Raw genomic sequence first — 27,894 nt, 5'->3', positions numbered from 1 at the left:
ATATGGGTCTCCCCAAGAGAGATGGTGTAATATAAAATTAGTTATAGCACAACTCATAATAAAATATGTTCTAACACAAAATAAATGTCTATTCAGCCAGCCCGGGCATATACAAAGGTGCTGGGAAGTCTGGGATAGACATCGTAGTTCAAAGGGGAGACGGAATGTTGAGATGTCTGGGTGCTAAGTGGCCGGGGCAGGGCGGAGTACTGAGTCCTGAGAACAGGGACCCCCTGTGGGGAAGACCCTCTGGTCTGCCAGACACAGAGGAGCCTGCCCAGTAGGTGGCAATGACTGGGTGAAACTCCATAATGTTGGCGCGTTTCCCATTGGTCAATTCGTATGTCCCGCCCACAGGGCAACCCGAGCCATCTTGGAACGCCCCCTCTGATGTCAGCCAAAGGACAAGCCCCTATTGGCTGTTGGGGATGAATTCCCATGCTCTGGTCACTCCCCCTACCTACATGCTGAACATGTAACAGTGGAAGGTGTGTAAGGAGAAGCTCCAGTCAGAGAACCAGACGGTCCTTTGACTTGGACCGGTGATGCAAAGGCAGGTTTTTCAAAATTGCTCTGTTGCGAATAGCAGAGCAACCGGCTTCATTTTTGGAGCAAAGAGAGCATGCCGAGCTGAGGCTAAGTCGGACGTAAGGTCCAAGTTCTAGTTTTAGAACGTCACAACTAAGTTTTGTTTAGCTGAAAAGAGGACCAGGAGAGCCGGGTGGATTTCCTGGTTAGGGTAAGGCTTCTGAAGCAGGCTCCCTGCACCTAGTTTAGCCCAGATTTCACCCCCAGCGCCCCAGTAAGTGTGTATTTCCTTTATCTTTGTATGTCACTGTGTACGTGGGTTTACCCGAATAAATAATCTTGGGTTATTACACATATGGGTAAATACAAACAAGATATTCTTGCACTCATTGTACAAAGTAAAATTACAGAATCGGATGACTGAACTTGCAGTATGCAACCTTTCACCCAAAGTGGGTTCTTTGTCCAGTTTGTTTCTTGCATACTTATTGTGCAATGTAAAACTTTGCATATGTTGCAAGATAAAGGGAACTGGCATGCCAAAATAAATATTTTACACTTTGCCTTCTTTGGACCATTTATTTTCTGTTTCTTAAATCCTCAACTAAGTAGCAGGGAAACGCAAACCTCTGGGAAATTATCATACTTTTATTTGGAACTGGGAAATGTTCTGTTTCAAATAGTGGTATTTTGCCATTTTACTTTGGATCAGTGTTTTCCAACCTAGGGGCACAGACACGCCTATAAGAGCCATGGAGCAGTAGAAAGACTGATCTAAGGAAGAGCAGGAATATAAAACTATAGGCGCTGCAGACAGGCACAAATAAAAAGGGCATAGGAGGTTAAAGAAGGGTGATGGGGTTAGCATGAGTGACCAGCAGGATCCCTGCATCAATAACCCAATTAATACATTCCTATTGTGGACCAACCCATTTAATGTTGGGCATCTGTACTTTGTGCGCAGAATGAAAGGTGCCAAATGGTGAAACGATTGCTTTTGGGGGACAGTTAAAGATTGGGACTCCCTTTAGACTTAAATTAAAATGTTTTTACCATACATACTTGTTTGTACACACTGCTAACAAGAATTTGGTCAAATATGGTGATGTTTTGCAGTAGTCGTGATTTTAGATTTATTTGTATGTTAGATTGGGGAGAATGGATAAACAGAACTGGCGTATTAGCATTACATTTTTTTTGCCCTTTGAGCGGTTAGCAGACAGGATAGCGCATTGGCGCAACTCACACAAAAATAAATTGGTCATTAATAGAGGGCAGAGTAGTTGAATTCTGTTTTAAGCAACATGGAGCACTTGGCTGCCTGGACCTTTTTTAATACCAGAGTATTAATAATAAAGACAAAACACTTTAAAATGTGTCTTGAAGGTATCTGTCTGCGCCAATCTTGTGATTGAGACATGGTGTTAAAACTGCAGATGTCTGTATAGCTTCCTCACAATTACCCTAAAGCAGCTTCTTGGAAGCATGTTGATGTTGACTGTACTTTAAATATTTTTTTTCCCCTTCTAGTTTGCTGTGTTGATGTGGGTGTTCACGTATATCGGTGCCTTGTTTAATGGCCTGACTTTACTGATTCTGGGTAAGTATGGTTAGTCCTGTGAATGTCCTTTCTAATAATTTCACAACTAAAGACATTTCAGGAATGCTTACTGTGGGGAAATTATTGCCTTTTTTTTTTTTTGTGTACCCTAAGCTTGCTTTGTAATAATGCATATGGCATTCCCAACTAATTACAAGCTTTATATTTTATATGTAGGGCACTTAAGATGTGTGACGATATTGATATATTCCCTTGTGTTGTGATTGGGTTGACCAAGATTTGCTTGTGGTGTACATATAAATTCTTTAATGCTCTCCTTCCTCTGGGCGGATGCTAAGAACCTCATGTTAGTGTTGTGACCGGAAAGATCTCACTAATGCACGTGGCTCGGAGATGATGTGCGATTACCTGGTTGCCATAGGTTTAGATTATGAAGTGTAAGAGTACCAGCCACTTTTTTTTCTCAAAGCTGCCCAAGTGACACCAGCAGTTTAACTTGTATACTGCTAGTCCGGATGCTTTCTTACTCCCCTACATAATACAATTTATTCTTACATTTGCCTTTGTTTACCTTTCCAATTCTAACGGTATTCGCATACACTGAGAATTGCATGCACATGTATCATTCTTTCTTGTTAAACTCAGAAATGTAAACTGGTCTTTTCTTTCATTTTAGCACTGATTTCCTTGTTTAGTGTTCCAGTAATTTATGAAAGACATCAGGTAAGTCATCTTTCCTGCTGCTAGTCTGCAAAAGTAGGGGTGGGACTGTAGTTGATATTTGAGGAGACTGTCTGCAACAGAGATTTTTAATGCTTAAAGATTAAAAATTTCCTCCATTGTATTTTATTTTAACCCGGGGTATGCAGTGGCTGTTTGCTTTCTTGCATGGAAAACCAGGGACACTGCAAATAAACTGTTTAATTTTATTATTCCAGACTCAAATTGATCACTACATAGGTCTCATAAACAAGAGTGTTAAAGATACTTCAGCTATGTAAGTATATGTGGATTGTTGTTGTCCTTTTTGATTTTGGATGTTGCATGAATTATATAAATCTTTAGTTTAGCAACCTTTCAACACACTGACCCCTGAAACTCAACCTGGCTTAATAAACACAAGTAATTCCTTCACCTTTAATCCACAGCCTGGTTGGCTGAACAATTAGCAACAGATTGCTGGAGAAGACACAAACCAATGAGCACTGATGCAAACCCCAGGATGGTCTAATGATTACATTTCTAATACCATGTAGTTGGAAAATCAATCAAGATAATAAAAATAAATAAAAAACTGAACCTGTACTTTAGAGCTCAGTAGAACCAGTTCCTTTGTTTTGGTAGTGAAACAATCATATGTGCACATACATTCATATTGATTTGTCCTGTGTATAGAAGCACTGTTGGTATACTCCTATAATCTAATTCTTGCATTTATCAACCTCTTACAAGGCTCCAGATTTATATTGATTTTATCATGCTATAGTACTACTACAGAACCACACCCAACTATCACTATCCATATTGTTAGAATTGGCCTGTTACATGTCGCTGTCCTTAGTTCACGTTAGTCTTAGGCATGACTGCTCCTTTAACGTAACCTGTAGGATTTATGCATGCTTGATGGCTCTGACCTTTCCGTGCAATGAGAGACTTTAAGTTGTCAAACCAGCCTTTTTCAATGCGTTCTGAAATGTTAGAAGTTTGCTCATAAATAGAATAAAATATCGACACGGTGCTGGATGTGTAATTTGACACTGATTGGTCCCCAACCCAAAGAGAATGCTCTCCCTACTGTTTTATTGGCAGACAATGGAATCTGTGATGAATAACGTGTCAGTTGTGAGTTTCTATATTCTTTCCATTAGTAAACTGACTTGTCACATCTGTTTTTATTCCCTTTCTTTGCTGTATGTCCTCTGCTCGGTCCCTTTGGGCCAAAAGATTCACAAACTACAGATTGCCAAAGAAAGGACTTCTATGACCAAATTTAACATGTGTGATATTTTGGTTTATTATATACAGCGGCACTAGGACTGATTTTTCTTTGGCACTGTAAGGAATATAAAAACAGATGGAGAAAAATGAAGTGATCAGAAAATGGGTTATGAATTAAATACGTTTGAGGCGAGAAGCACAGATTTGCAGCTTTGTTCTTGGTATTTTTTAACTGCTCCTCCTACTCGACTTGCTTCTGTCTGTGCAATTCTCTGTTCCTGCAATACAGAGCCCCGTAAAACAGGGGTTTTAAGAGACTGGTGAGTGGTTTTGTACCGTGGCCTTTACATAAACCACAAACCAGTAAAAAGTTCTATAAAAATATATGTAATGCATGAAGATTTTTTGATATATATATTTATATATATATATATATATATATATATATATATATATATATATATATATATATATATATATATATATATATATATATATATATATATATATTTTTTTTAAGGATATCTGGCTGTTACTGCCAATGTACCCAACTGATTTAAATATTTATACATTGTTCTTAGAGAACACAACACACAAGGAAATTCCACGTATGTATATACATATAAATATATCAATTGTTGTATGCAATGCAAGCTCAAAACCACACGGCAAATATTTCTAAAATATACAAATGAGGCAAAAAATCACCCCATTTCTTACCCCATTAGGGATGAGCTTGTTTGCACTTCCCTAACATGGAAAATGTCCTTTTAGCGTTGGGGCCAAATAATACTCTTACACGCGAGTATTTATACCAAGTCTGAACTGAGCGAGCAGAGCTGTGATATTCACCTGAAGGCCCTTGAATTCAGAGTTTAAAAAACAAAACAAATAAAAAAAACAAATGACATGGTCTTTCTATTTAAATGACATGCTGGGTGATTAATTGTTTGCATATTTTCATTTCAGGATTGTTTCTAAAATCCCCGGACTGAAACGCAAACCTGAATAAAAACGACAAATTAAAAAGAAAACCGTTTGCCGCAGATAACAATAGGAGCCTCCGCATTTGAGCGCTGTGTATTTGGATTACATGGGGTGGGTCGGGGAAAGACTAACCTTGACATTGCAGTACAATTTCACAGATCTTTCATGTTTTTTGTTTTTTTTTTAGCAATGCAGTGTTTAAGGAAAAAAACTGTTTTTCGGCCATCTGTTTCATCCATCTGTTTCATCCATCATAAGTATTGTAAGCTGTTATGTATGGGTTTGAAACAATATCATTTTTTTCCCCCCGTTTCGCCTGTGTGAAGCACTGTTGAATACAGAACTTTTTTTTTTTTTTTAGCATGCTGTATATTGTGCTTCAGGAGTAGTCTTACTGCGCTTTAATGGGCATAATGTTAATTGGTTATTGCATTGTGTATGGTCTGTGAGTAGAGATTTAATGCAGATTTCAATGAACTTCAGTGCAGAAAGGGCCGTTGATGCATAGCCCTCCAATGCATTTTTGACCCCTCCAGCACTGAATGGGTTAAAAGGTCTATAAAATAATGCCAGAAAGCAACTGTAAAACTGTTGCTTCTGTTTGGTATGACAGTCATATTGTGATTTTACGGTTTTATCAATTGCCAATATCTATAGTGTTTTTCAAAAAGCGTAGCTTTGTCGCTCCAGTGCTCTACTATTCAGAGAATTGACTCTTTAACAGCTAGCTCTATAGCACATACACATAAAGGAAAACCTATTTCTAGGAACACAAGTCTGTTAAGAATTAAAAAGATTAACATGTATACAAATTTTGGAACGTACACATTATTGCACATTAGTTGATTTTGAGCAAACACATTTACAGTCACTTGAACTATTGAATTTTTTTTTTGGTGGATATAGTACTGAATGCTGCAAATATGTTTGGGAAGTCCAACTTTTTGTTGCAAGAACATTAAGTGTTTTACAGCTGCAGAAATGTGCTGAAGCAAGTCTTTTTTGAATGCATCGTGATATGTAAAAACAAATCCCAAGTATCAATAAAGCTTGTAGACTTAATTTGTGTCTGTGCCATATTTTAAAAATCACCAATGTGCTTGCTGGCTTTTTGTATATGAATATATTTATTGGTAATACAAAAAAAAAAATCATGGTCTGGCTATAGGCCACGAGAAGAGCTGCTGTGGGAACCACTGAATTCTGGCATATATACTAGAATTATAATTTACTTTAACATTTACTTTTTTGCTTTCTGAATAGGAATCCAGATTGCAACGGTGCAATCTCTTGCAAGTCTTAATTTCTATTAATAAAGGATTCATGGATAGATTAATAGTCCACTATTTGTATTTTAGCTCAGATAAGAGCACACATCCAAATGCTGTTTGAAAAATTGGAAACAACAAAACCTTGCATTTCTTCAATATAAAACCCCTATATATTAATTTCAAGGAAATGTTACACTTTATATTCATTTAATTAATAAACAGACAATCACCATCTTAGCACAGTGTTAGTGCAAGTCTTCTATCCTTTTCTCTATAACTTTCACCTTCCTATACATTACCTATCTGCAACACCCCCCCCCCTCCCCCCCATGTATGTCCAGCAACACTAGAACACTGCCCCTGGCAGGCTCCTCTCCAAATACATGTGACACTGGTAAACCAGTAGCGAGGCTGGTGAGGGAGCAATGACCTGAGGGGGAGTGAGCTTAAAGAGCAGGGGGCAGCCACGACAAATCTCTGATCTGCGCTGAGCGGAGAGGCTGGATCCTGAGCCTCCTGTGAGACGGGAACAGCATGTGTCATGTAGACAGGAGAGCTGATCAGCAGAGCAGGAGACTGACTGCCAACGAAAGGGATCCCCCGTGGAGTCGTAAGCTGGTACCGCACTACAGATCTTTGAAGTACAAGGCCTGCAACTTGGTAACAATACATGAGTGCCAACGTGGTATCAGTACTACTTGGGAGTAGGGTTGTCAGATGGCTTCTCCAAAAATACTGGGCACTGGCAAAGGGTGCAACGTGCTGACTTCCACTCTCGTTCCATGTTTCTTCCTCCAACTTGGCATAACCCTACTGATTGGCTGCATTACCCAGCAGCAGCCAATCGGGGTGTAGGAAGCTGCCCAGCCCCACTAGCAACAGCCCTGCTTTCTCTATGCTTGGGGAAATCCTGTGGCCCCCCAAGGGGATTCTGACTTTCCCCATGTCTGTCTTCTTGGTGAGGAGGAGATTGTTGTCCACCTGTTGGTATATCTGCTGCTGGAGTGTTCATCCCCTGGGTAGACCCTCAGTGGCGTCATACGCCTGGAGCTGACTGGTGGATGGAGTCCCCACCCGAACGTGACGCGTCAACTGAGGATCCCCTGGGCTGCAGCTGATGTCTGTGACCGACTGGCAACTGGTTTTGTTTATCAAATCCACCTGGTCTTTGGCGCAGATCAAATCCACCAAACAGAAGAAGCAATATTAACCAGCTTCATGCACGTATCTGACACAGATGACACATTTTGCTCCATTCTTCGCAGTAAAGATCTCCTTTATGATGCATATTCTGTTTGGCACAAATCAGACCACCTCAGACTTGGTGGATTTAAGAGAACCGAAAACCACCAGTTGCCAGCCGGTCCGACATCTGCGTCACGTTCGGGTGAGTAGAGGACACCATCCACCAGTCAGCGGCAGGAGTAAGGCTTGGTCCCCGCTGGCTGCTGCAGCAGGCACTATGGGGACAAAAGCCGCCCCTCAATGTGGCCGCCATGCTGCGCAGGCATTTTTTTTCCTGCAGACACAAATTGTGAGCAGAACTAGCGACAGAGCGCTAGGCCATGCCACTGGCGGTTCAGCAAATGAGGGCAAACATGCTGGGTAATGTCATGGCCGCTCCCCCTGTCACCCACTCCCCTCCCCCCCCTCTCTCCCCCTGAGCTCACTGCAGACCTGAGAGCTCTGCTGCACGTGCCGCCAGCCGGGCGTGCGTGCAGCGCAGACAGCAGGGCCGTAGCCTAAGATGCCACTAAGGGACTACCCAGGGGATGAACACTCCAGCAGCTATACCACCAGGTGGACAATATCTGCTCCCCCCTCATCCCAAGGACCTGAGACAGTCACAGGGAAAGCCGGAAACCCCACCATCGGGCTCACAAGCAGCAGTAACACACACCAGGCAATTACTTTTTTATTCACATACTGAATGCATACATTGTTTTTAATTCTATAAAGATATTTTTTGCTATGTTGTGCCCCTTTTCTTTCTTTTGAGGCATTTCACGTTGGAGGATTGGTTATCCTGACACTTGGGGCTGCAGCAACAGCAATACACTGACAGCTGGATTTTCAAATACAGGATTATTAGCGTAAATGGTACACACAACTTGTATGCTGTCCCATTTCCCTGTGGTCTGGAGTTTGGTCCCCCACCTGCTTCTAAACCAGGGGAAATCTTGGACACAGTGGTTCATGTCATAAGGTGCTTTATATGTAATGCGTCACACCGCTTGGTATTGTGCTACGATAAGCGCCGATATACAATAGCTATACATTGGTTGTTCATGCAGGTGTTTTGCACCCCCTCTACACCCATGCCTTCCCAATTATTTTTCTTTTCCCCTGCCCCCCCCAAACTTGTCCCTCGTGAATGAAGTGGAATATTAGATTTCCCGAAAGGGACACATTTTGCCGATTTTTACTGTACGGGCATTTATTTTAATTGCTTTTATTTGTTTTCACTAGTTCAATACTGGCCACCTGGCAACCCTAAATGGAAGGCCTATTGCATGGACTATAATGCACGTATATGCGCAGGGCTTAGGTGAACTGTAATGATATGATTTGCATTGTGCCTTGTATGTAGTGATCCTATTCCTAAGGATCACGTGGTTATTTATTACCGGTGTGTTATATCTATTCATAAACCTGTTATATCATGGTGTGGTGGCTAACAAGTATACAGACTAAGGCCCCCTCCCGCCCACCTGAGAGTCAGGAGTATAGTCTGAGCTGAGGTATAGTAAAAAGAAGAGGGGTTGCATATAATTCTAGGACGGTTGATGGAACAGACTTTGCATGGCTTGTGTACATTCAGTAGTTCAGCTGCTGTCATTAAAGAAACACCAAGTATCGGACACTGCAGAAGGGTAGAAAAGTTCAGAGTTCACCCATGTTTAAAGTTGTGGGCTCACAATTATTCATTGCAAGCAGGCATGCCGACCACTTTCATAGGGCCCAGGATTAGTTTCCACTGGGGTCCCCCATGTCCTTGCGAGCACCCCACTCTCTCTTATACTTCCCCCACCCCCCTCCTTTGCTCTCACCCCCCCCTTTCTCTCCCCCTTATCACACACCACTATTCTGCATATCTCTCCCCGTCCTACACCCTCTCCCCCTTTTTACTTTGAGTAGTTACATATTTCTAAAGAAGCTAATTACACCGATACGTTTATTAGATTTATACTTTCTTTAGATATTTTTCTTAAATTGCACCACCTTTTTTGGCATGCAAAAAGGTATGGGATAAAGGAGAGTATATGTATAGGGGGAAGGGTGAATAGGTATAGGGTAAAGTGTTGGCCTGGGTGAGGGAAAGAGTATGTGGTAATGGTGAAAAATAAGTATGGGGGTAAGGGGTGAGGGGAAGCGGTATTGGCTGAGGGGAGTTTAGAGTACCTTGGTATGGAGTGGAGAGCTGAAGGAGGAAAGAACATGTGGGTGGTGAGCCTGCTGAGATTCAAGGAGGGGGCTGTGAAGGGAACTGACATAGCCCACAGCGGGTCCATGTGAAGAGGCCTGCAATGCCCCATGGAAGGGCTTTGAGAGCCCAGAAGGGTTTTGTGAAGGGGCCTGCAAGGGTCACGAGGGGCTTGCATGGGGTCCTGTGAAGGTTGTGGTTGCTCCTCAAATAGGTAGGGGGCAGGGGATTAGAGGGGGCAGAGTACTGTGAGGCAGCGGGCCCCTGGGGTGGTTTAGGAGTAGGAATAAGCAGTTGCACAGCCAGTTTCCCGCCTCTGCCGTTATATCAGCTGCTAGTCCCTCCCACCAGGAAGGCCCTGATTGGCTCTACAGCTAAGTTAGTAATTTGTGTTTCCCTTACTGACTTATTGGCCGGCAGGGGGCGCGGGCCTGACTCACCGGGCCCTGGACAGCAGTCCTGGCTGTAACCCTCTGTCGGCGGCCCTGATTGCAAGCATAGTGATTCCAAGAGCGCAATAGATGTTTGCATGACACAGCAGAGGCTTGTACTCAGAACTAGGCCAATAAGGATGTAGATGTGCCATAGTATTGGAGCAACTAACCGCAATGTCATGTGGAGTTCAACATTTAATGTTCTTTTTCTGGCTGCCTTTAGCAGTTGGGTTTGCATTACTAAGTAGGAGCACAGTTGGTATAAAAGGTATTTGTTGGTGAACAAAATGTCATTGTACATTTAACATGGGACGAGTGATCTACAAAAGAAAAAACAAACCAAAAAGAAACATGATCCATTCAATCAGTTCTATTTTAGAGAAGTATAATTTCACAGCTGTACTAGTTTGTAGACGCCACATTCGGTCTGAAGTTCTAATGTGCAGTCCCTTCTGTGATTGCATACAAGGTGTGATTGTATGTGTGTGACTTAATTGTGTGAAGTCGTGGCTGGGCATCTTAAAGGAGAAAACCAAGATCTTTGTATTTTCATGTAGGATTGAAGCAGGAAGTCTCTGGAGCTGAACCCCATTAATTTCAGCTCCAGGGACCACCTGCTTCCCAAGATACAGACTTCCAAAGGGAGTGGCAAAATATCTGCAAAGTTTAAAGCTCCCGCATCACGCGGGCCAATAGGAAGGCAAACCTGGTGACGTTACAGCTTCCTATTGGCCTGCAGGGCGCGAAAAACTCCCCCATTACATGAACCCTGCTAGCCGAGCTGCTCCCGGCACCCCCTACAGAGGTATCTCTGGAAGCAGGGGGTCCCTGGAGTTGAAATGAAAGGTGTTCAGCTCCGGAGACACCCATATCAATCCTGTGTTAAAAATTTAAAAATGGCATGCGTGGACAGTCGCTTTAAAGGTGTTTCACAAATGTATGTGTAAGTACAGCAGTTTAATTTTCTGCAGAGCAATGAAGTACTGATTTGTTGAAGTCAGAAAATAATTTCATTTACTTGAATAGCGAAGTAAAAAAAAAAAAACACAGCTTTACACTGAACACAGTTCTGAAATTTATATTTTAAGATTTTTGTGATTTCTTCCTCCCCCCCCACCCCTTTCCAGATTGGTATCAAATATTTTCTTGATGGAGCGGGAGACAACTCTGCCCCTCCGAGCGATAGGATGTTGAGAGTGTGTGAATTGAGTACATTTGTGCACGTGTTAATGAATGGTTGAGCATAGATGGAGATTTGACCAAAGACTAATAAGAATCTGATGATCCACGAGCACGCCCACACAATGACATATAAACGCGTTTATCCTCTGAGATGCCTGAAGAAGGAACAGTACATCATTAAAAAAAAAATGCAACACTGGATTTATTCACCACAAAGTAAAGTTTGAAATTTGCAAAGAGAATGATTAAAAAATAATTTAAAACATTAATTTACAGTATGGTACAGATTTAGAAAATAAACCCCTTATACTGGAGGGCTTGTAGTGCACTGCATCCATGGTGGCAGTGTTCCCTCAGCCACTGACAGAGACTCGCAGGTAACGTGTTCCAGAAGTCATCGGACGATCACACAGGTGCTATAGGCTGCTTGAGCTATATAGTTTCACTGCATCATTTTATTGTTCTTTCGTACTTGCATTAGAGTGAGTTACAAATACAATCAGTATGGTTGACATTACAACATAGGCAAACAAGGTGATCACCATTATTACCAGCCAATAGGAATACACCATTATTACCAGCCAATAGAAATACACCATTATTACCAGCCAATAGGAATACACTATTAACCCCTTTCGTGCAAAAATTAAAAAAATAAAAATATGTAGACCCCCCTCACTGGCACTGAAGGTGTTAAGAAATACGAAAACAAATCATATTAAGACAGTATGAGCAGAACATCGTTTAAGGCATTGATTAAAAGTATACAAAGGAAGTAAAATACAGAATGAAATATTCTGAAATACTTTAGCACTGAACACTATTTTTGGGTTACATGATCATATTATACAACTACTGTTCTCAGCATTTACTACCCAGCTTGCAGTATTACGGGAAGTAGCCACACGCCTAATTAGGCTACAAACAAAACTGGGTAAAAAATAGAATTTCTCAGAGCTGATTTGAAGCTGTAATGCTAATTCTGCCCAAAATGTTACATTTTATTTTAGGTTTTTCTTACTGGTTCATCATTACTTTATAATTTTCAATTCCAATGCGAGAATATACGTAAAACCTATTGTAGACTTAATAGTGTAAAATAATTACCGATTTAGGAGCCCAGAAGTTAAATCGTTTTTTTTTTTATTTACTTCCTTTAAAAAAAATTAAAAAAAATGACCTGTGAAGCAAATATTTTGATTTAATTGTCAAATATGAAATGCATAATGCTCATCTTGTCCTCCACATTTAGTTATTTGGCTAATAATGACAATTATTTTCCAATATGAGGGTTACATTTGACCTGTAAATACAAAGGTTCACAAACAGTCTTAACGTATGGCATTAGGTAAAGATTTTAATTACCACACAATTGATCTGGTTATAATGGCAGAATTAAAAGTGGAAACAATAATATATATTTTTTTAAAGGCGTAAGTCATGTAGGTTCTACCCATTAAACATGTCACTCCCATTATACATAAAATTGGTGTTAGGTGGACTGCCCACTTATCCTGCTTGAGTTTAGGTCAGGGGATGGCCAACTCGAGTCCTCAAGGGCCACCAACAGGCCAGGTATTAGGTATATCCCTGCTTCAGCACAGGTGGCTCGCTCATTCTGACAGCCACCTGTGCTGAAGCAGGGATATCCTTCAAACCCGGCCTGTTGGTGGCCCGTGTAGAGTTGGCCACTCCCTGGTTTAGGTTACATGGGCTGCATATACCATCACAATACCAGTATGTCATATTGCTAGTCACTGGGGTTATAGATACAGTACTTAGAATGAAGACTGCGATTGCCCTGCTCGAGGTTTGGTGTAGCAAAAGAAGATTTTGTGAGTGCTTCTTGCTGGCAAAATAGGACTTTTAGAAACTGGTTGCAACAATTGCAAAGACTTCACTTGGTATTAGTTTCAGCATACCAATCTTTATCATAAAGGCAGCTACTTTTACTTAGTGGTAAACAGGGCCTTCAATATTAAGGGGTTAAACCACTACAGATTATACAACACTATTGTCATGCTCAGGCATATGCTTCATACGGCTGCATGCAGCCCTGTTATTCATGTCATTGCAGACAAACACCCGAGAAGCGTCTGCTTGTTAGTACTATTACACTTATGGTGGAAGACTTCAGTTGATCTAGAATTTGCAAATACCTCCCAAACACACTGATACATACGTCATGCTTGAAACGGTATAATCTCTTTCACACAGTATATTTTTTGCCTTAGTTTTATTGTATTCGTCAGGGACATAATGCATTATTCTCTTTTGTCCTAACAAGATGGCAGAAAATGACAGTGACTGACAGCGCTACTCAATGATAAGCCACCATCAGTTAGGAAATGACAGCACCAACTGTACGTACGAGGATGTGAGACAGGCCCCACTTTGCATAAAAAATAATAATATTTCAAGGCACTTTATGAATAGAAAAAATTGCAAACTTAAAGTCCAAGTGCTTTAAACATGGCTTATGTAAAAGATAAAATGCAAAAATAGCATGATTTCTACAAAAAGTGCAATCTTTTTCTCTAAGGGTGCAGCTTTACTTTATTTTTATGACAAATCCACACCTAAAATATCAGCTGGACAAAATGTAAACACCTCTTTAATTCTCAAATATAGAAAATGTAAAAGTAAATTAAAAGCTCTACTGATTTTAGTAGCTAATGAGTTACAGTAGTTTGATAGGTATAATATAGGGTCAGTCAGACATGTATCGGTAGAGAAATATTACATCATAATAGCATTGTACAAAATAGTAAAATCTTCATACTTGAGCTTCTTTGGAAGCAGGATCACAGTTTTTGTATGACAGTATTACAGTACCACTCGTATATAACACTAGAATGTTCAATCCGTAAACCATGCAGCATTGGCTAAGGGAATGTAAGCAGCTGATGAGTGCAGGAACATCGCTCAGGGCCCAAGCAACGCAAGTTACTTAAATGGTCTTGTGTTAAAGACATCTCCACACGAAAACACTGCAAGAGAGAAACCCCAGTATTACAGCGATGCCTTCTCATAGTTTAACTACGGGGGGCAATTACAGATTTCTGTGTCCAGCCACACCACTGAGAATACCAGACAATAACTGATGGCAGGCTACATGCTTTCTCTCAATTCTTGTGGACGCAAGAAGAGTTGCAGACAATGACTATGTCTAATTCTGTATATCCCAATATACCTGACAATGTAAACTATTCCCTTCTTTTGCAACCAACATGTCTGAAATACGTTTTCAGTATTTATAAAGACCAAAGTACCCTAGTACATCAATAATATTAATTATATCATTCTTTAGGAGCCCTGCACTGGGCAAACACTGCAAGATATTTATAGTTGGCGGTCGCTGCTACTCACTCACTTTGGTCCTATGTGGACCTGGAAAGCAGCAATTTGTTGTTTCACCCATTCCATGAATCTGGGTATCTCGGGTGCAGGAATGTATTGGCGGGATTTGTTGGTTCAGGAGATACTGTATTGTCCCCAGAACCATAATTATTTCAAGAAAGCTGTTGACTTGCTAATCAATAACAGTTCCTGATAACATTACCCTTAACGATTGACTTGGCATTCCGGAAGCCATGCAGCGGCTATCTTGGAAGAGGACCAAGGCCTTATTCTTTAACAAAGAAATCCCCTCCCTGAGGCTGGGAGTCTTCTGGAATAAGGCTGCTGGGATCTAACGCAGGAGAACCCTTGGTTCTAATGAGCATGGTTGCACAGTAAAACCTGAAGTTTAAAGATGCAACACATTCATCTGTTTTGTTATTTTGTCAGTGTATGTGTGTGCGCCAGTCAGTGTGTGCGCGCGTCTGTCAATGTGTGCGTCAGTCAGTGTGTGGCAGTCAGTCTGGTGTTGCCCCCTCTCTCTTGACTCTTCCCCCGTCAACCCCCCCCCCCCCCGCGTGTAGGTGCTGATTGGGGAAGGGGGGGGGATGGTGCTACCCGCTCGCAGGACCTCGGCCTGGCCTCACCGCTGGCTTCTTAAACCCCCCCGATGTGCTCCCGGCGGTAATACGGGGCCCGCGTGTGAGGAGAAGAGCCGAGTGGGCGGGCGGAAGGCGGCGGCGTGAGTGCGGCGGCCGGCGGAGGCAGTGTCCGGGAGGCAGAGAGGGGAGGAGAGATGTGGGGCGGCGCCGCCTGCTTTTGGTGTGACCGGGCGGTGGGGGTGGGGGGAGAGAGGTGAGGCCGCCGAGGAGCAGGCGCCGATGCCTGTGTGTGTTTTGTAACCGGGGGTGGGGGAGGAGGGAGGAGAGAGGTGAGGCAGCAGCGCCGAGGAGCGGGCGCTGATGCCTGCGCTGTGACCGGCAGGGGGGTGGATGGGGGAGAGAGGTGAGGTCGCCGTGCCGAGGAGCTGGTGCCGATGGCCGTTAGCGGTGCCTGCGCTGTGACTGGGGGGGAGGGGAACCGCGGGGGAGGGTGGTGGAGAGAGGTTTAATTATATTAATTACAGTGTACGCTGAAATTGTCCTTAAATATTACTGAAGCTTCTCCAGAATATTAAGTGGCTAATTTATGGCTTGGTGATCAGGCTTTATATACAATCTTTAGAATGTCCTTCAAGAAATAACATTCATTATCTCTACCTGCTCTTCAAAGTTGAAAAATCTCATTGTATTCTTATGGGATATGGCCACTTATTGAAAATTGAGCTGTTATTTTGATATTTCTACTCGCGTGCATTTTCACTGAACAAAATCCACGAGATGGTATTACCTGCAGTCGTCTCCTCCAGTACTTATGACATACTTGTCATCATGTGAGAAGCGTACGTTGGTCACATGTGCGGAATGACCAAAGTAACGCTTGTGTTTGGCCTGTTGGAAAGGGAACAGTAAATGTCAGATCAACATTTATATTTCACACCTAAATACGTGAGTGAGACCGCAATCACCATATGTATGTGGTTATATGTACAGTAAATGACAGGTGCTAGAAAGGGTATAGGCACAGTAATATTAGTGTTGATCAAAAGGTTTGATCAGAAAGAAAACCCTTTATACTTAGCACTCAGATGTCACACATATTATAATGGACACAATGGTCCCACAGTAATATACTGCTTGTCTGTCAGGTACTCCCGAAACACCGAGGGTATCAAAAAAATAATAAAATTTTATTAATTCTACATAGAAAGTTAAAAACACAGATACATTGTTAAAAATCCCTATAAGTATCACCGAGCAGCTTGTAAAGACTATTGCTCATTCATAGTTGTAGTCTTGCTTAGAGTGTATACCTAGCAGCCAGGTAGTGATAAACAGTGTGGTATTGTAACGGATAAATGCGAGGTGTATTTATTAGTGGTATTCGTCTCTACATAGAGTGATACTTTCATTAGTAAAGAACCACAACTTACAACAGCTGTGATATTTGGATGTCAAGATATGTCAGTGTATTGAATAGTCAATAGTACTTACCTTACTATACCTGTACATATCAGCCACAGAATTATAGGGATTTTTAACAATGTATCTGTGTTTTTAACTTTCTATGTAGAATTAATAAAAATGTATTATTTTTTTTGATACCCTCGGTGTTTCGGGAGTACCTGACAGACAAGCAGTATATTACTGTGGGACCATTGTGTCCATTATAATATGTGTGACATCTGAGTGCTAAGTATAAAGGGTTTTCTTTCTGATCAAACCTTTTGATCAACACTGATCTTATTATTTCACACCTATACAGAATTAATTTGTAGACACCACCAATGTCTCATTAGCAAACGTAATTTCTTTAAAAGGAATAATTCCTTTTGTAAAATAGTGGCATGGTATTATTACCGATATCACAATGGAGATCACATACCCACAAGTCTTTTGCCCGATGCATCAGCTTGAGTTTGACAATGATTTATCAATTTCTGTGTCTGGGAGGGTCAATTAGTTACATATTGGATTCATCAAAAAGCCCAGGCAGATGTGAAGTAGCATAGACTAGTCTGACTAACAATATGTGTCCAGTGTAAGGCATTTATTTAGCAATTTTCTTAATTGGGTGCAAATCTAGGCAAAAATAATTAAATGGATCTGTGCATGTAAATGTACTTTTGAATACTTTACATATAGCCCGTCTGTGTGTACATCTTCTGGCAAATGTACAACATAAACTAGGGGGAAGAATTGCATCTTGTAGTTCTTTGTTAGAAATGTGTTGGACACACTTTCCACGGAAACCCACTTTGAAGCTCCCACCCAGCTTTTTTAATTTTAAATTGCTTTTAATTTCGTTCTGTGATTCTGGTTTCTGGCACACTACCCAGAATTGTATGTATTTGTATATATGTTTATTAAAAGTTTTTTTTTTTTAAACTGTCTTTTGGGGAGGTATATTTGGAGCGAAATATAACTTGAGATTTTATATATATATATATATATATATATATATATATATATATATATATATATATATAATCACCACAGATGTACAGGTATCTGTACCGTGTTAGCCGAGCTTAATAATCAAAAATGAATAGACGGTACCGTTCTGTGGCTAACGAAATGCTTTTATTTGTGCGAGCTTTCGAGATACACTGATCTCTTCTTCCAGGCGATGTTGCAATGAATACCCGCTTACACCCTCTTACATTGATACACCTACCCACACCATTGGTATACACTCCCACTCCACACACACCTTTTGTAGAGCGCAGTATACACTGGGGGCGCTTTATACATTTATATTTACACGCACCTTAAGTCAGATGCATTCCAAGATGCACTGTTTTTAAGTAAAAACCTTTGTTGCTTTATTCCTTGTAACATCGCGAGATCAGTGTATCTCGAAAGCACGCACAAATAAAAGCATTTCGTTAGTAACAGAACGGTATTCATGTTTTCATTTACTGCATGGTTGCTAAATGAGTGGCCCTTTTTAAGCATACCCAAAAACCTGTGATTAAATGGAAATAAGGATATACTTGATGTAATAATGACAGAAACATCAAACACCATTGCAGCCAAACTGGCCAGCGTTGCATTTGAAAGCAATGTGTTGATATCCCCTGATATCCCCTGTGGCAGGTAAGGGGTTACTTCTTGCCTAGTACTGAATGAGTTAATACAATGTGTCATGTAGATGTAAATTGTACACTTACAAACTTTTCAGTGCAAGGGAAGTCAAAAAGTTTTACTAGGCCAAAGTCATCGCCTGTGACTATGTTCAGCCCAGCGTGGGACACACAGGCACAATTCACATCGGCTTTCTCTGCATTGCGAGGCCAGATCCCGATGACTTCGTCTCCAAGGATACTGCTCGAAAAACACACCATGCAGAGTCAATAGTGGAGGCTTACTTCTTGTGTTTATACACACGTGGCAAATACAAACATGTCTTATACTCTGCCGAACATTGCCAGCAGGAGCTGTGGCATCGACCCTGACGCTCACAGATCCCAGTATCTCCCCACTTGAGGGACTTGCTAACGAGCAACAGTAGTGGTTCACGTGGTTGTCAATTAGGGTTGCCAGGTGTCCGGTATTGAACTGGACTGTCCTGTATCTGGATACTCTGTCCAGTAAAAAATGAGAGGTACTGTAATACTGGATATGTATGTGTCCGGTATTTTCCTCCCTGGACATAGTGACCTGACGCACCTTTCACCATTAAATCCAGTATTTTTGTTGAAGCCACCTGGCAACCGTATTGTAAAACAGAGTGGATTTCAGGGCGTAGGATAACTAATAAACACAATCCACAAGCAGTAGTTATTATTTCTGACAATTAAGCGGATGCAGTAAACCTGTCTTCTCGTTTAACTGTCAAGACCATTTCTAAAATGTGTTCCATTTACATTTTAATGTTGCCGCAGACACAAAATCGAGTGTTCTGTTTATTTTCTAAAAATTAACCTTGTACTTCTCATTTCCCGGTATCTTTTGCAAAGATATCCTACAAGGTGTTTATATTAACAGACGAAGAACCGTATCAGATATTATATACCCACAGATTTCGTCACTGGTTTGTATTCCATCACAAATACAAATACACTGGCAACATGTATGCAGATGTTAGGCAGATCTGCTAACTTTTATCCAGCTGTCCTTGACTGAGCCACTGATTGAGCCACCTGTGCTGAAGCAGGGATAACCTGAAAACCTGACCTATTAGGGAGGGTCTTGAGTGCTGGAGTTGAGAACCCCTGCAACAGGCCTCCAAATATGCATGTTTCCTGGTAATATAAGTAAAAATCTACTGAATTTCCATTTATTTCTAGGGGCGGGTTTCTAGAGATACGGGTGTGAATATGGACACTATGGAACATATTTACTGAGTGGTGCAAAGCCTTAATCGGCTTTAAGAGGCCTTACGGTTAAGTACCACTTAGTCAATATGGCCTTCTATCTGGAGGGTTATGGAATGCTTTGGAATTTTTTTTTGTACCTATTCCTCTGTGTGTGTCTTTGGAACACAGCATTGGTTCGTAAGCTCTAAAGTCTAAGCTGTTTGTAGCAAACAACACCTGTTACTATTACACGTTACTGGTAATGCAATACGTGTATGTAGGTTTCATTGTCATTTTATCTTATCTATTCTATTGCATTGCAGAATATGCTGGCATCTTAGAAATAACTGATACAAATGTTAACATTAATGAAGGAGATGAAAATGAGGCTTGCAGGCATAAACTCAAGTGACATCAGTCTGCAAGCTAATTGCTACAAGTCAGGCCCTCAGGCAGGATGTCTCGCTTTACCATGAACACGAATCCGATATTCTGTAATGACTACAGGTCTGCAAGATCTTGTCAAACAGTGATATACAGAAGTATAAAGCATATTGGGAGCACACAAGAATACTCCCACATAACCAGAGACATGGACAGCCTCAATATGGGGAAATAAAACCCCTCAGAACGTGTATTCATTTAATAAAATGCAGGGGGTGAAGAAGAAATGGGAGGGGGCATTTTATATCCATATCTTTATGAAATGGGAGTGAGGAGAGAGCCACATGTCATGTGAAAAAGAAAGTACACCCTCTTTGAATTCCATGGTTTTACAGGGCATAATAACAATCATCTGTTCCTTAGCAGGTCTTAAAATTAGGTAAATACAACCTCAGATGAACAACAACACCTGACATATTACACTGTGTCATGATTTATTTAACAAAAATAAAGCCAAAATGGAGAATCCACGTGTGAAAAACTAAGTACACCTTATGATTCAATAGCTTGTAGAACCACCTTTAGCAGCAATAACTTGAAGTAATCGTTTTCTGTATGACTTTATCAGTCTCTCACATCGTTGTGGAGAAATTTTGGCCCATTCTTCTTTACAACGTTGCTTCAGTTCATTGAGGTTTGTGGGCATTTGTTTATGCACAGCTCTCTTAAGGTCCAGCCACAGCATTTCAATCAGGTTGAGGTCTGGATTTTGACTGGGCCATTGCAACACCTTCTTTTCTTTTTCAGCCATTCTGTTGTAGATTTGCTAGTGTGCTTGGGATCATTGTCCTGTTGCATGACCCAATTTCGGCCAAGCTTTAGCTGTCGGACAGATGGCCTCACATTTGACTCTAGAATACTTTTGTATACAGAGGAGTTCATGGTCGACTCAATGACTGCAAGGTTCCCAGGTCCTGTGGATGCAAAAACAAGCCCAAACCATCACCCCTCCACCACCGTGCTTGACAGTTGGTATGAGATGTTTGTGCTGATATGCTGTGTTTGGTTTTCGCCAAATGTGACGCTGTGCATTATGACCAAACATCTCCACTTTGGTCTCGTCTTTCCAAAGGACATTGTTCCAGAAGTCTTGTGGTTTGTTCAGATGCAACTTTGCAAACCTAAGCCGTGCTGCCATGTTCTTTTAGAGAGAAGAAGCTTTCTCCTGGCAACCCTTCAAAACAAACCATACTTGTTCAGTCTTTTTCTAATTGGACTGTCATGAACTTTAACATTTAACATGCTAACTGAGGCCTGTAGAGTCTGAGATGTAACTCTTGGGTATTTTGCAATTTCTCTGAGCATTGCACGGTCTGACCTTTGGTGAATTTACTGGGATGTCCACTTCTGAGAAGATTGGCAACTGTCTTGAATGTTTTCCACTTTTGAATAATCTTTCTCACTTTAGAATGATGGACTTTAAATTGTTTAGAAATGGCCATATAACCCTTCCCAGATTGATGGGCAGCAACAATTGCTTCTCTAAGATCATTGCTGATGTCTTTCCTCCTTGGCATTGTGTTAACACACACCTGAATGCTCCAGACCAGCAAACTGCCAAAACTTCGGCTTTTATAGAGGTGCTGCTGCCTCAGTGATCAGCTACATGCAGCAACACTTCACACCCTGATAGCTCTCCTATGAGTGCCCCTTTAGTATAACCATCTCTTCAGCATTGTTCACCATTGATAGTGACTAGGATAACTGAGAAGTACTATAGACTTAACCAGTCTATTTTTATCTGTCATACACATCACACTACACAACACGATTTTAACAAAGTTATTTAATAAACCTTTTTTATTTTATGCATATTTATTCACCCCTGACCACATTATACTAAAAGGTTTGCTGTGCGCCTCTTTAAAGGGACCTTTGGTGCCTCCTTTATGCACATCTCTTTATCTTCATACCTACACTCCCTTGGCAGCACGCTAACACCATCTAGGGGTTTCTGAGCGAGGTTCCTCCCCACAGTACTTTTATAGAGGTGGTCACACTTGCTGATGATCAATTAATCAAGGGCATTTGATTAGCAGCACCTGTCTGCTTCTTAGCATCTTAATTCCTATGGAAGCAGTAAGGGTGTACTTATTTTTTCACACACTTCTCCATTTTGGCTTTATTTTTGTTAACTAAATCATGACACGGTGTAATATGTCATGTGTTGTTGTTCATCTGAGGTTGTATTTACCTAATTTTTAGACCTGCTAAGGAACAGATGATTGTTATTATGTCCTGATATGTAAAACCATGGAACTCAAATAGGGTGTACTTTCTTTTTCACATGACTGTATATATAATGGCTTTATCCCAGAGAAAGAATAAGATGACCGTATAGCCCCATCCATCATACCAAGTGATAATGAAACAGAATTTCTCAACAGGAGATACAAAGAGCTTTATTCTTAATGCAGTGTATTCCATTTATTGAAGGAACAGTGGAGAGTGCAACGTTTCAGGTCCCACATGGACCTTTCATCAGGTAACTTTTGCCAATAAAGTTTCCCCCCCTCCCCCCCGCCAAGTTGTGTCATACATATAACATCACTGTAAAGAACTGGGAGTGGGTGAGGCACACACAGGAAGGTCTATCTGCCATAGATTCTCCTCACACATTATCTATAGAGGAATCCTAAGAAAATATATATTTTCTATTCCCACCAATTCCCTAGATTCATACTGTAAAATAATAACTCCTATATTACCTTGTCCATGTTGCCCACGTAATCTTTTCTATCAATGCGCCATCTACTACCTGCTTTCCTGATGGCACCTCATGTACTTGACGTATATAAGCACCGGTGGCTACCTGAAAATATATAATATATATATGGAAAAAAACATCTGTACACATTGCAATGTAAAAGTTCTGGCTTCTAAACAGAGCCCTTATTATTCAGCAGCTGTATGTGGGATACATAACAATTCAAAGTTTTTCTAAAGGAAAGAGATAAGAGCCCATCAAATTATTGATAAAAAAATCCCTACTAAAAGACATACTGTATATTAGCTAGTATTAGTTAACAATTAATGATGGTGATATGAACAGGAATTGTTTATGTCTCCATGACTGTACGACACTTATAAATCCTTTCTTTTAACTCCTCCATCAGGGGCATTTTTGCATGACATTTGGAAAGTGACATGTTTATGTACAACCAGAGGAGTGAAAGAGTGGTGGTAAGAACAGTAGAGTGTTGCTGGGCCTCTGTCCCACACCGGGTTTCCCTCTCTGCCAGGCCGGGCCTCTCTCCTACGATAAGCGCAGGAAACTGGGACTGCCCGGAAGTCGCGCTCAGCTTCTGGCGCCCACTGGTGTGAGAGAGGTCCGGTCTGGCAGAGAGGGGCTCGGCAGCAGTTGGGCAGAGCTGTGGCCCAGCGGCCGGCAACCAGCGCCCCGGCAGCAGGACGCAGAAGTTGGGCCTGGCCGGGGCCAGCTTCCAGCACCAGCCATTCCCACCGCAGGCGCCAGGCCCGGGACACGTGTCCTGGCTCTCTCCACCCCCCTGTCTGTGGCCCTGTGTAGACCACCACAGTACAAATGACAACCTTCATACCTGTTCCTAGGGTTACCCAAAGTGTTTGTCTTTTATACAAGAACTTGTACTGAAGAGGCCTTTATAGTGTTTTTCACATAAAGGGCAACTCCCGTTTCTTTTCTTTGCCCTTTCTACATATAGTGTAACTTGGTATAGCTATGTCCCAGTCCTGATTTTCATTGTACCATGACTCAATAGCCACACCTACAGATGGTGCAAGACTCACTGTCCTTGTGGTCGCGGAAAAAAATGAGGAAAACCGGAGCACGATGCAGCAGCCGTCTCTCCATCTGGAGCCGTGTCCCTGCAGCGCTGTACTGTGTTTCCATCCCCCCTGGATCATGTAGATGCCCTTATATGTTTTTTTTTCTTCATAAGGGGGAGACTATATGGCCATCTACATCAAGGGGGCTGGACAGGGCACGTAACTGCCCAGCCGCCTTGACGGTGTAGCCCAGGGGTGCGCAAACTCCTGTTGCTGCGCTCCCCTGCCTGCTCTCCCCCAGTGCTCACGCCCCCTCCCTTACCTTAGTGCTGCATCAAATGACGCCGCATGGTCATGTGACGTGACATGACCCTGCGGCGTCATTTGAAACCGTTTTGCCATGGCGACGAGTTCCGAAGATGGCTGAATCTCGGTAAATTGAGTTGCAGAGGCCTCGCGCGTCCCCCCGGCATTTAAATGCCTTGGGGGAAAGTACGGGGCCTCTGTAACCACCGCGCCCCCCAGTTTGCGCACCCCTGGTGTAGAGGACCAAATATGGCCATATAGCCCCAATCAGTATGTAGAGACCTATATAAGTGCATATACGTAATTCTAGGGGAAGGAAATACAGTACAGCCCTGCATCTTACCTTCAGCGCTGCGGGGACACGGTTGCAGACGGAGAGACAGAGAGACGGATGCGCGACTCATCTAGGAGGTGAGCACCGGTATTCTCTCCCTGCAGATGGCCCAAAAGGATTAACGCTGCGGGTCCCATTAATAAGCATGGATCCTCCTGGGCCGCTTACTGTTCTCGGGGTCACCAGAGTTGCAGCCGCGCTGGAACAGTGAAAATCGCGGCATTGAGAACAGTAAGGCCTCGTTTATAGTAGAGCCAGCAGTGTGCGCCCGCGTGACGTCACTCGCGCGAAACCTGCACTGTCGGCTGGAGGCATCGGGAGGCAACAGGGAGGCGTGGCGGAGGCTTGGCCGCGATGTCACATGAGCGGTTTGCCCCCCATTAGCTGAACCGCTCACGTGACGTGGTCGTCGCGCAGGGAAAACAATTTCTGAAATCTGTTCAAAGATTGCGCGCTGGGACGCAGTGTTCGCACGCACTGTGTGCGCCTTCATTTCTCTGCATGTTTGTTCTGGCGGGGCGCGGCATCACGCGTCGCCATTATAAGCACGGCCTTAGTGTTGCTGTAGCATTGCTGTGTATAGATATACAGGCTAGCAGACAGCATAACATATCCCCATGATCTCACAATAACCTATCACATGGGGTTATCCATTGATCAGGTAAGACCTACAATTGTTAACACTCTAATATGTCGTTCCCTTTGTAATGCTAGAATAATGTATTATTCAGGGGAGCCCACTATTCCCTATCAACCTCACCTGAATATATTTACTGTCCGCTGAGAAATCCAGTTGAATGACGAAGCTTGGAATGTCTGTGCAGTAACCAATTCTGTTTAACGATGGACCTTGAGTAATATCATAAAAATCTACAGTATTTTCTGCTGAACCCACTGCCAAGTACTTGTTATCAGGACAGATCCTAAGAAATAAAACGCATACCATTTTGTAATTAGTTGTCTTTAATACAGTTTGGTTTCTATAATCCCTTTCCTGAGAGGGCCTTACTTAACCGTCTAAAAAAAAAAAAATAGGCTGTCGGAGCAAATACACTAATATACCTTTTTGGGGTTCATTTCTGTGTACATGTTTCTTGTTTGTTACATGCTGTAACTGGCCAGACACTTACAGAGAGCACCACATGACACACATTGCATTGTTTAGGTGTGCATGCGAGTACTGTTACTTTTGTACGTTCTCCTCGCAGACTGAGAAGCCAAGCTTACCTGTCTATAGTCAAAGTAAGATCCTTTACCTTGGCTGTTTATACTTCATTCATCAGCACTACGTCACAAATAAGAGCCTAGCAACATGTATTGATGTTGCAATATAGTGAATTCTGCTATGTACAGATGCAGCGGCCGTTATTCGAACAAATCACGGCGCGGTTTACGTGTGCACTGCTGCATTCCACGCGGCATTAACGCGGCCAATCGTTCTAGACACCCGCGCTTATCGCGGTTGCTTTGTTTGAATTTCATGGATTCTGTTTCTTTGTGTGCAATGAAATGACTGAATTGTAATGTGAACCACAACTTGGGAGAAAAGGACCCCTATAATGAGAGCAGTCAAGGATAGGTGATACTGGAAACTAGTGGACCTGATGGAGAATCGTAACGTGTAATGATGGGTAACTTAAAAACAATTTTATTAGGAGAAATCCTCAAATAAAATAAAGTTTATATGGATAGCCCTCTATCTGAGGTGATCCTAAACAAATGGCGAAAATAAAATATGGTAAAGGGATAGGAGAGGTAAGTCCTATTCATGTGATAGGTGCTCCTCAAAGGCTTCTCTCACCTCTGGTAAACCACAATGCTGATTACAAAAGTAAGTAGGATATGCATGGTAAGTATCAGTGCTGTATATTGCTGCAACAAACAGACACTCGGTGAACACTGTATGAACACCCACAATGCAATAGTGACTGCAAGAGTCAAACAATGTACTGGGACAATTGGGCACACATATAGCTGATAGCCAAGGACCTAAAACTAAATAATATTTCAAGTCCAGTGCTGCGAGTCAGACAGATTGGCAGGCAATAAGTGTCTGCCAAAGTGTCGATGACAACGTCTTTTGCCCGGAACCCTGTCTAATGCTATACATACATATTCCTAACAACAATCGTGAACCAATATTGAGGTAATGAAGACAACGGAGCAGACAGCACATAAACACTGTATCGCTAGACAGTGTAGCAGACTTAGTGTGTCTGCAAACAGTGTATCACAAACCCTGCGTTTTTCTCATGTGCTGACAATTCGATACAATATGTATCAGTCACCCTCTTAACAAGTGTATCACTTCTTCCCTTCACCAAAAGGCACGGACTGTGAGAGTCTGTGTACAAAACAAATCCTTTACAATAAAAAGAATAATAAATATAGTGAATTCTGCTATGTAATAATAGTGAATTCTGCTATGTATTAATAGTGAATTCTGCTATGTATTAATAGTGAATTCTGCTATGTATTAATAGTGAATTCTGCTATGTATTAATAGTGAATTCTGCTATGTATTAATAGTGAATTCTGCTATGTAACACCAGGTTATGGGGTTGTTTAACAATATTTGAAATTTTAGATGGGAAACCTAACTGAACTACACAAAACACCACAGACTGTAAGATACATATGACTTGTGTTAAGTCTCTAACCTATGAAAGAATGGTGCAGCGTCCCAAGGGCGGAGTGCGGAAGCAGTTCGGAGAAAATGCATCTAGATCAGCCACTGATTGAGCCACCTGTCCTGAAGCAGGGATATTCTGAAAACCTGACCTGTTGGTGGCCCCAGGAAAACTGGAGTTGCCCACCCCTGATCTAGTCGCTCACACTTAAGGTACCCTAAAATATATGAATAACAATATTCCTCCAACACAGAAACCTACTGCAGAATTTGACAAAAATAAATAAATGTAAAAGACAATTTGTTAAAAAACAAAACAAAAAAAGAAGGGAAGTAAAATTAAATGTATAACCTGGAAGTGGGAGATCGCATTTAAGTGACCGATGCCCTGCAAACTATAGTGATTGTAATATGTGTACATTTCTCTACGTTTCTATTGCAAATTGTAAAGTGCAATGTATACATTTGAACCCTTTTTAGTGCCCAATTGCTCTGCTCTTTGCTGCACTTCCTTCCAGCATTAAAACAGCTAAGCCGCACTTACATTTATAGCGGATCATTATATTTAGCATGATTATATTTACCTGATGTCCTGGACGGCTGCCTTGCGGTCCCGCTTTTTGCCCCACACTTTCACAGAGTTTACAAGCAGGATCACAAACTCTCCGTTCTTCATGCCAATAGCTACCATTTCTCCGTTGGCGCTGTAAGCTGCGCAGCACGCGGCGTGACCTAAACTCACTTTATTCAGCAGCTTCTGCGTAAGAGATGGCGAGACAGGTCAGCACTTAAACCTCACCTGTTACCTGTTACCTGTTCATCTATTGCAGAAATGAAATCTTGCATCTATTTCTCTAGGCTAAGGCTCTT

The 27,894-nt window shown here is 41.9% G+C and overlaps 2 protein-coding genes across 13 annotated transcripts in view; one reads left to right on the top strand and one right to left on the bottom strand.

Annotated features, from left to right (window-relative positions):
- RTN4 (reticulon 4) overlaps positions 1–6,076 on the top strand; it is a 41,514-nt gene extending 35,438 nt beyond the window's left edge. For all 7 annotated transcript variants that reach the window (XM_075595956.1, XM_075595957.1, XM_075595958.1 and 4 more), the window contains 4 exons: positions 2,059–2,128; positions 2,766–2,812; positions 3,028–3,086; positions 4,997–6,076. In XM_075595956.1, coding sequence (XP_075452071.1) covers positions 2,059–2,128; positions 2,766–2,812; positions 3,028–3,086; positions 4,997–5,039 — 219 coding nt within the window. In that variant the 3' untranslated portion in view covers positions 5,040–6,076. The remainder of the gene's footprint in view (positions 1–2,058; positions 2,129–2,765; positions 2,813–3,027; positions 3,087–4,996) is intronic.
- Positions 6,077–12,485: 6,409 nt separating this feature from the next.
- EML6 (EMAP like 6) overlaps positions 12,486–27,894 on the bottom strand; it is a 200,594-nt gene continuing 185,185 nt past the window's right edge. For all 6 annotated transcript variants that reach the window (XM_075595954.1, XM_075595949.1, XM_075595951.1 and 3 more), the window contains 6 exons: positions 27,609–27,781; positions 25,156–25,318; positions 22,717–22,820; positions 18,437–18,590; positions 16,054–16,154; positions 12,486–14,315 (listed from right to left, as the gene is read on the bottom strand). In XM_075595954.1, coding sequence (XP_075452069.1) covers positions 14,291–14,315; positions 16,054–16,154; positions 18,437–18,590; positions 22,717–22,820; positions 25,156–25,318; positions 27,609–27,781 — 720 coding nt within the window. In that variant the 3' untranslated portion in view covers positions 12,486–14,290. The remainder of the gene's footprint in view (positions 14,316–16,053; positions 16,155–18,436; positions 18,591–22,716; positions 22,821–25,155; positions 25,319–27,608; positions 27,782–27,894) is intronic.

This window comes from Ascaphus truei, chromosome 4, assembly GCF_040206685.1.
Source record: "Ascaphus truei isolate aAscTru1 chromosome 4, aAscTru1.hap1, whole genome shotgun sequence".
Classification (NCBI taxonomy): Eukaryota; Metazoa; Chordata; class Amphibia; order Anura; family Ascaphidae; genus Ascaphus; species Ascaphus truei.
Note: the sequence above shows the minus strand (reverse complement) of the source record. Positions and strands in the feature narration are given on the sequence as shown.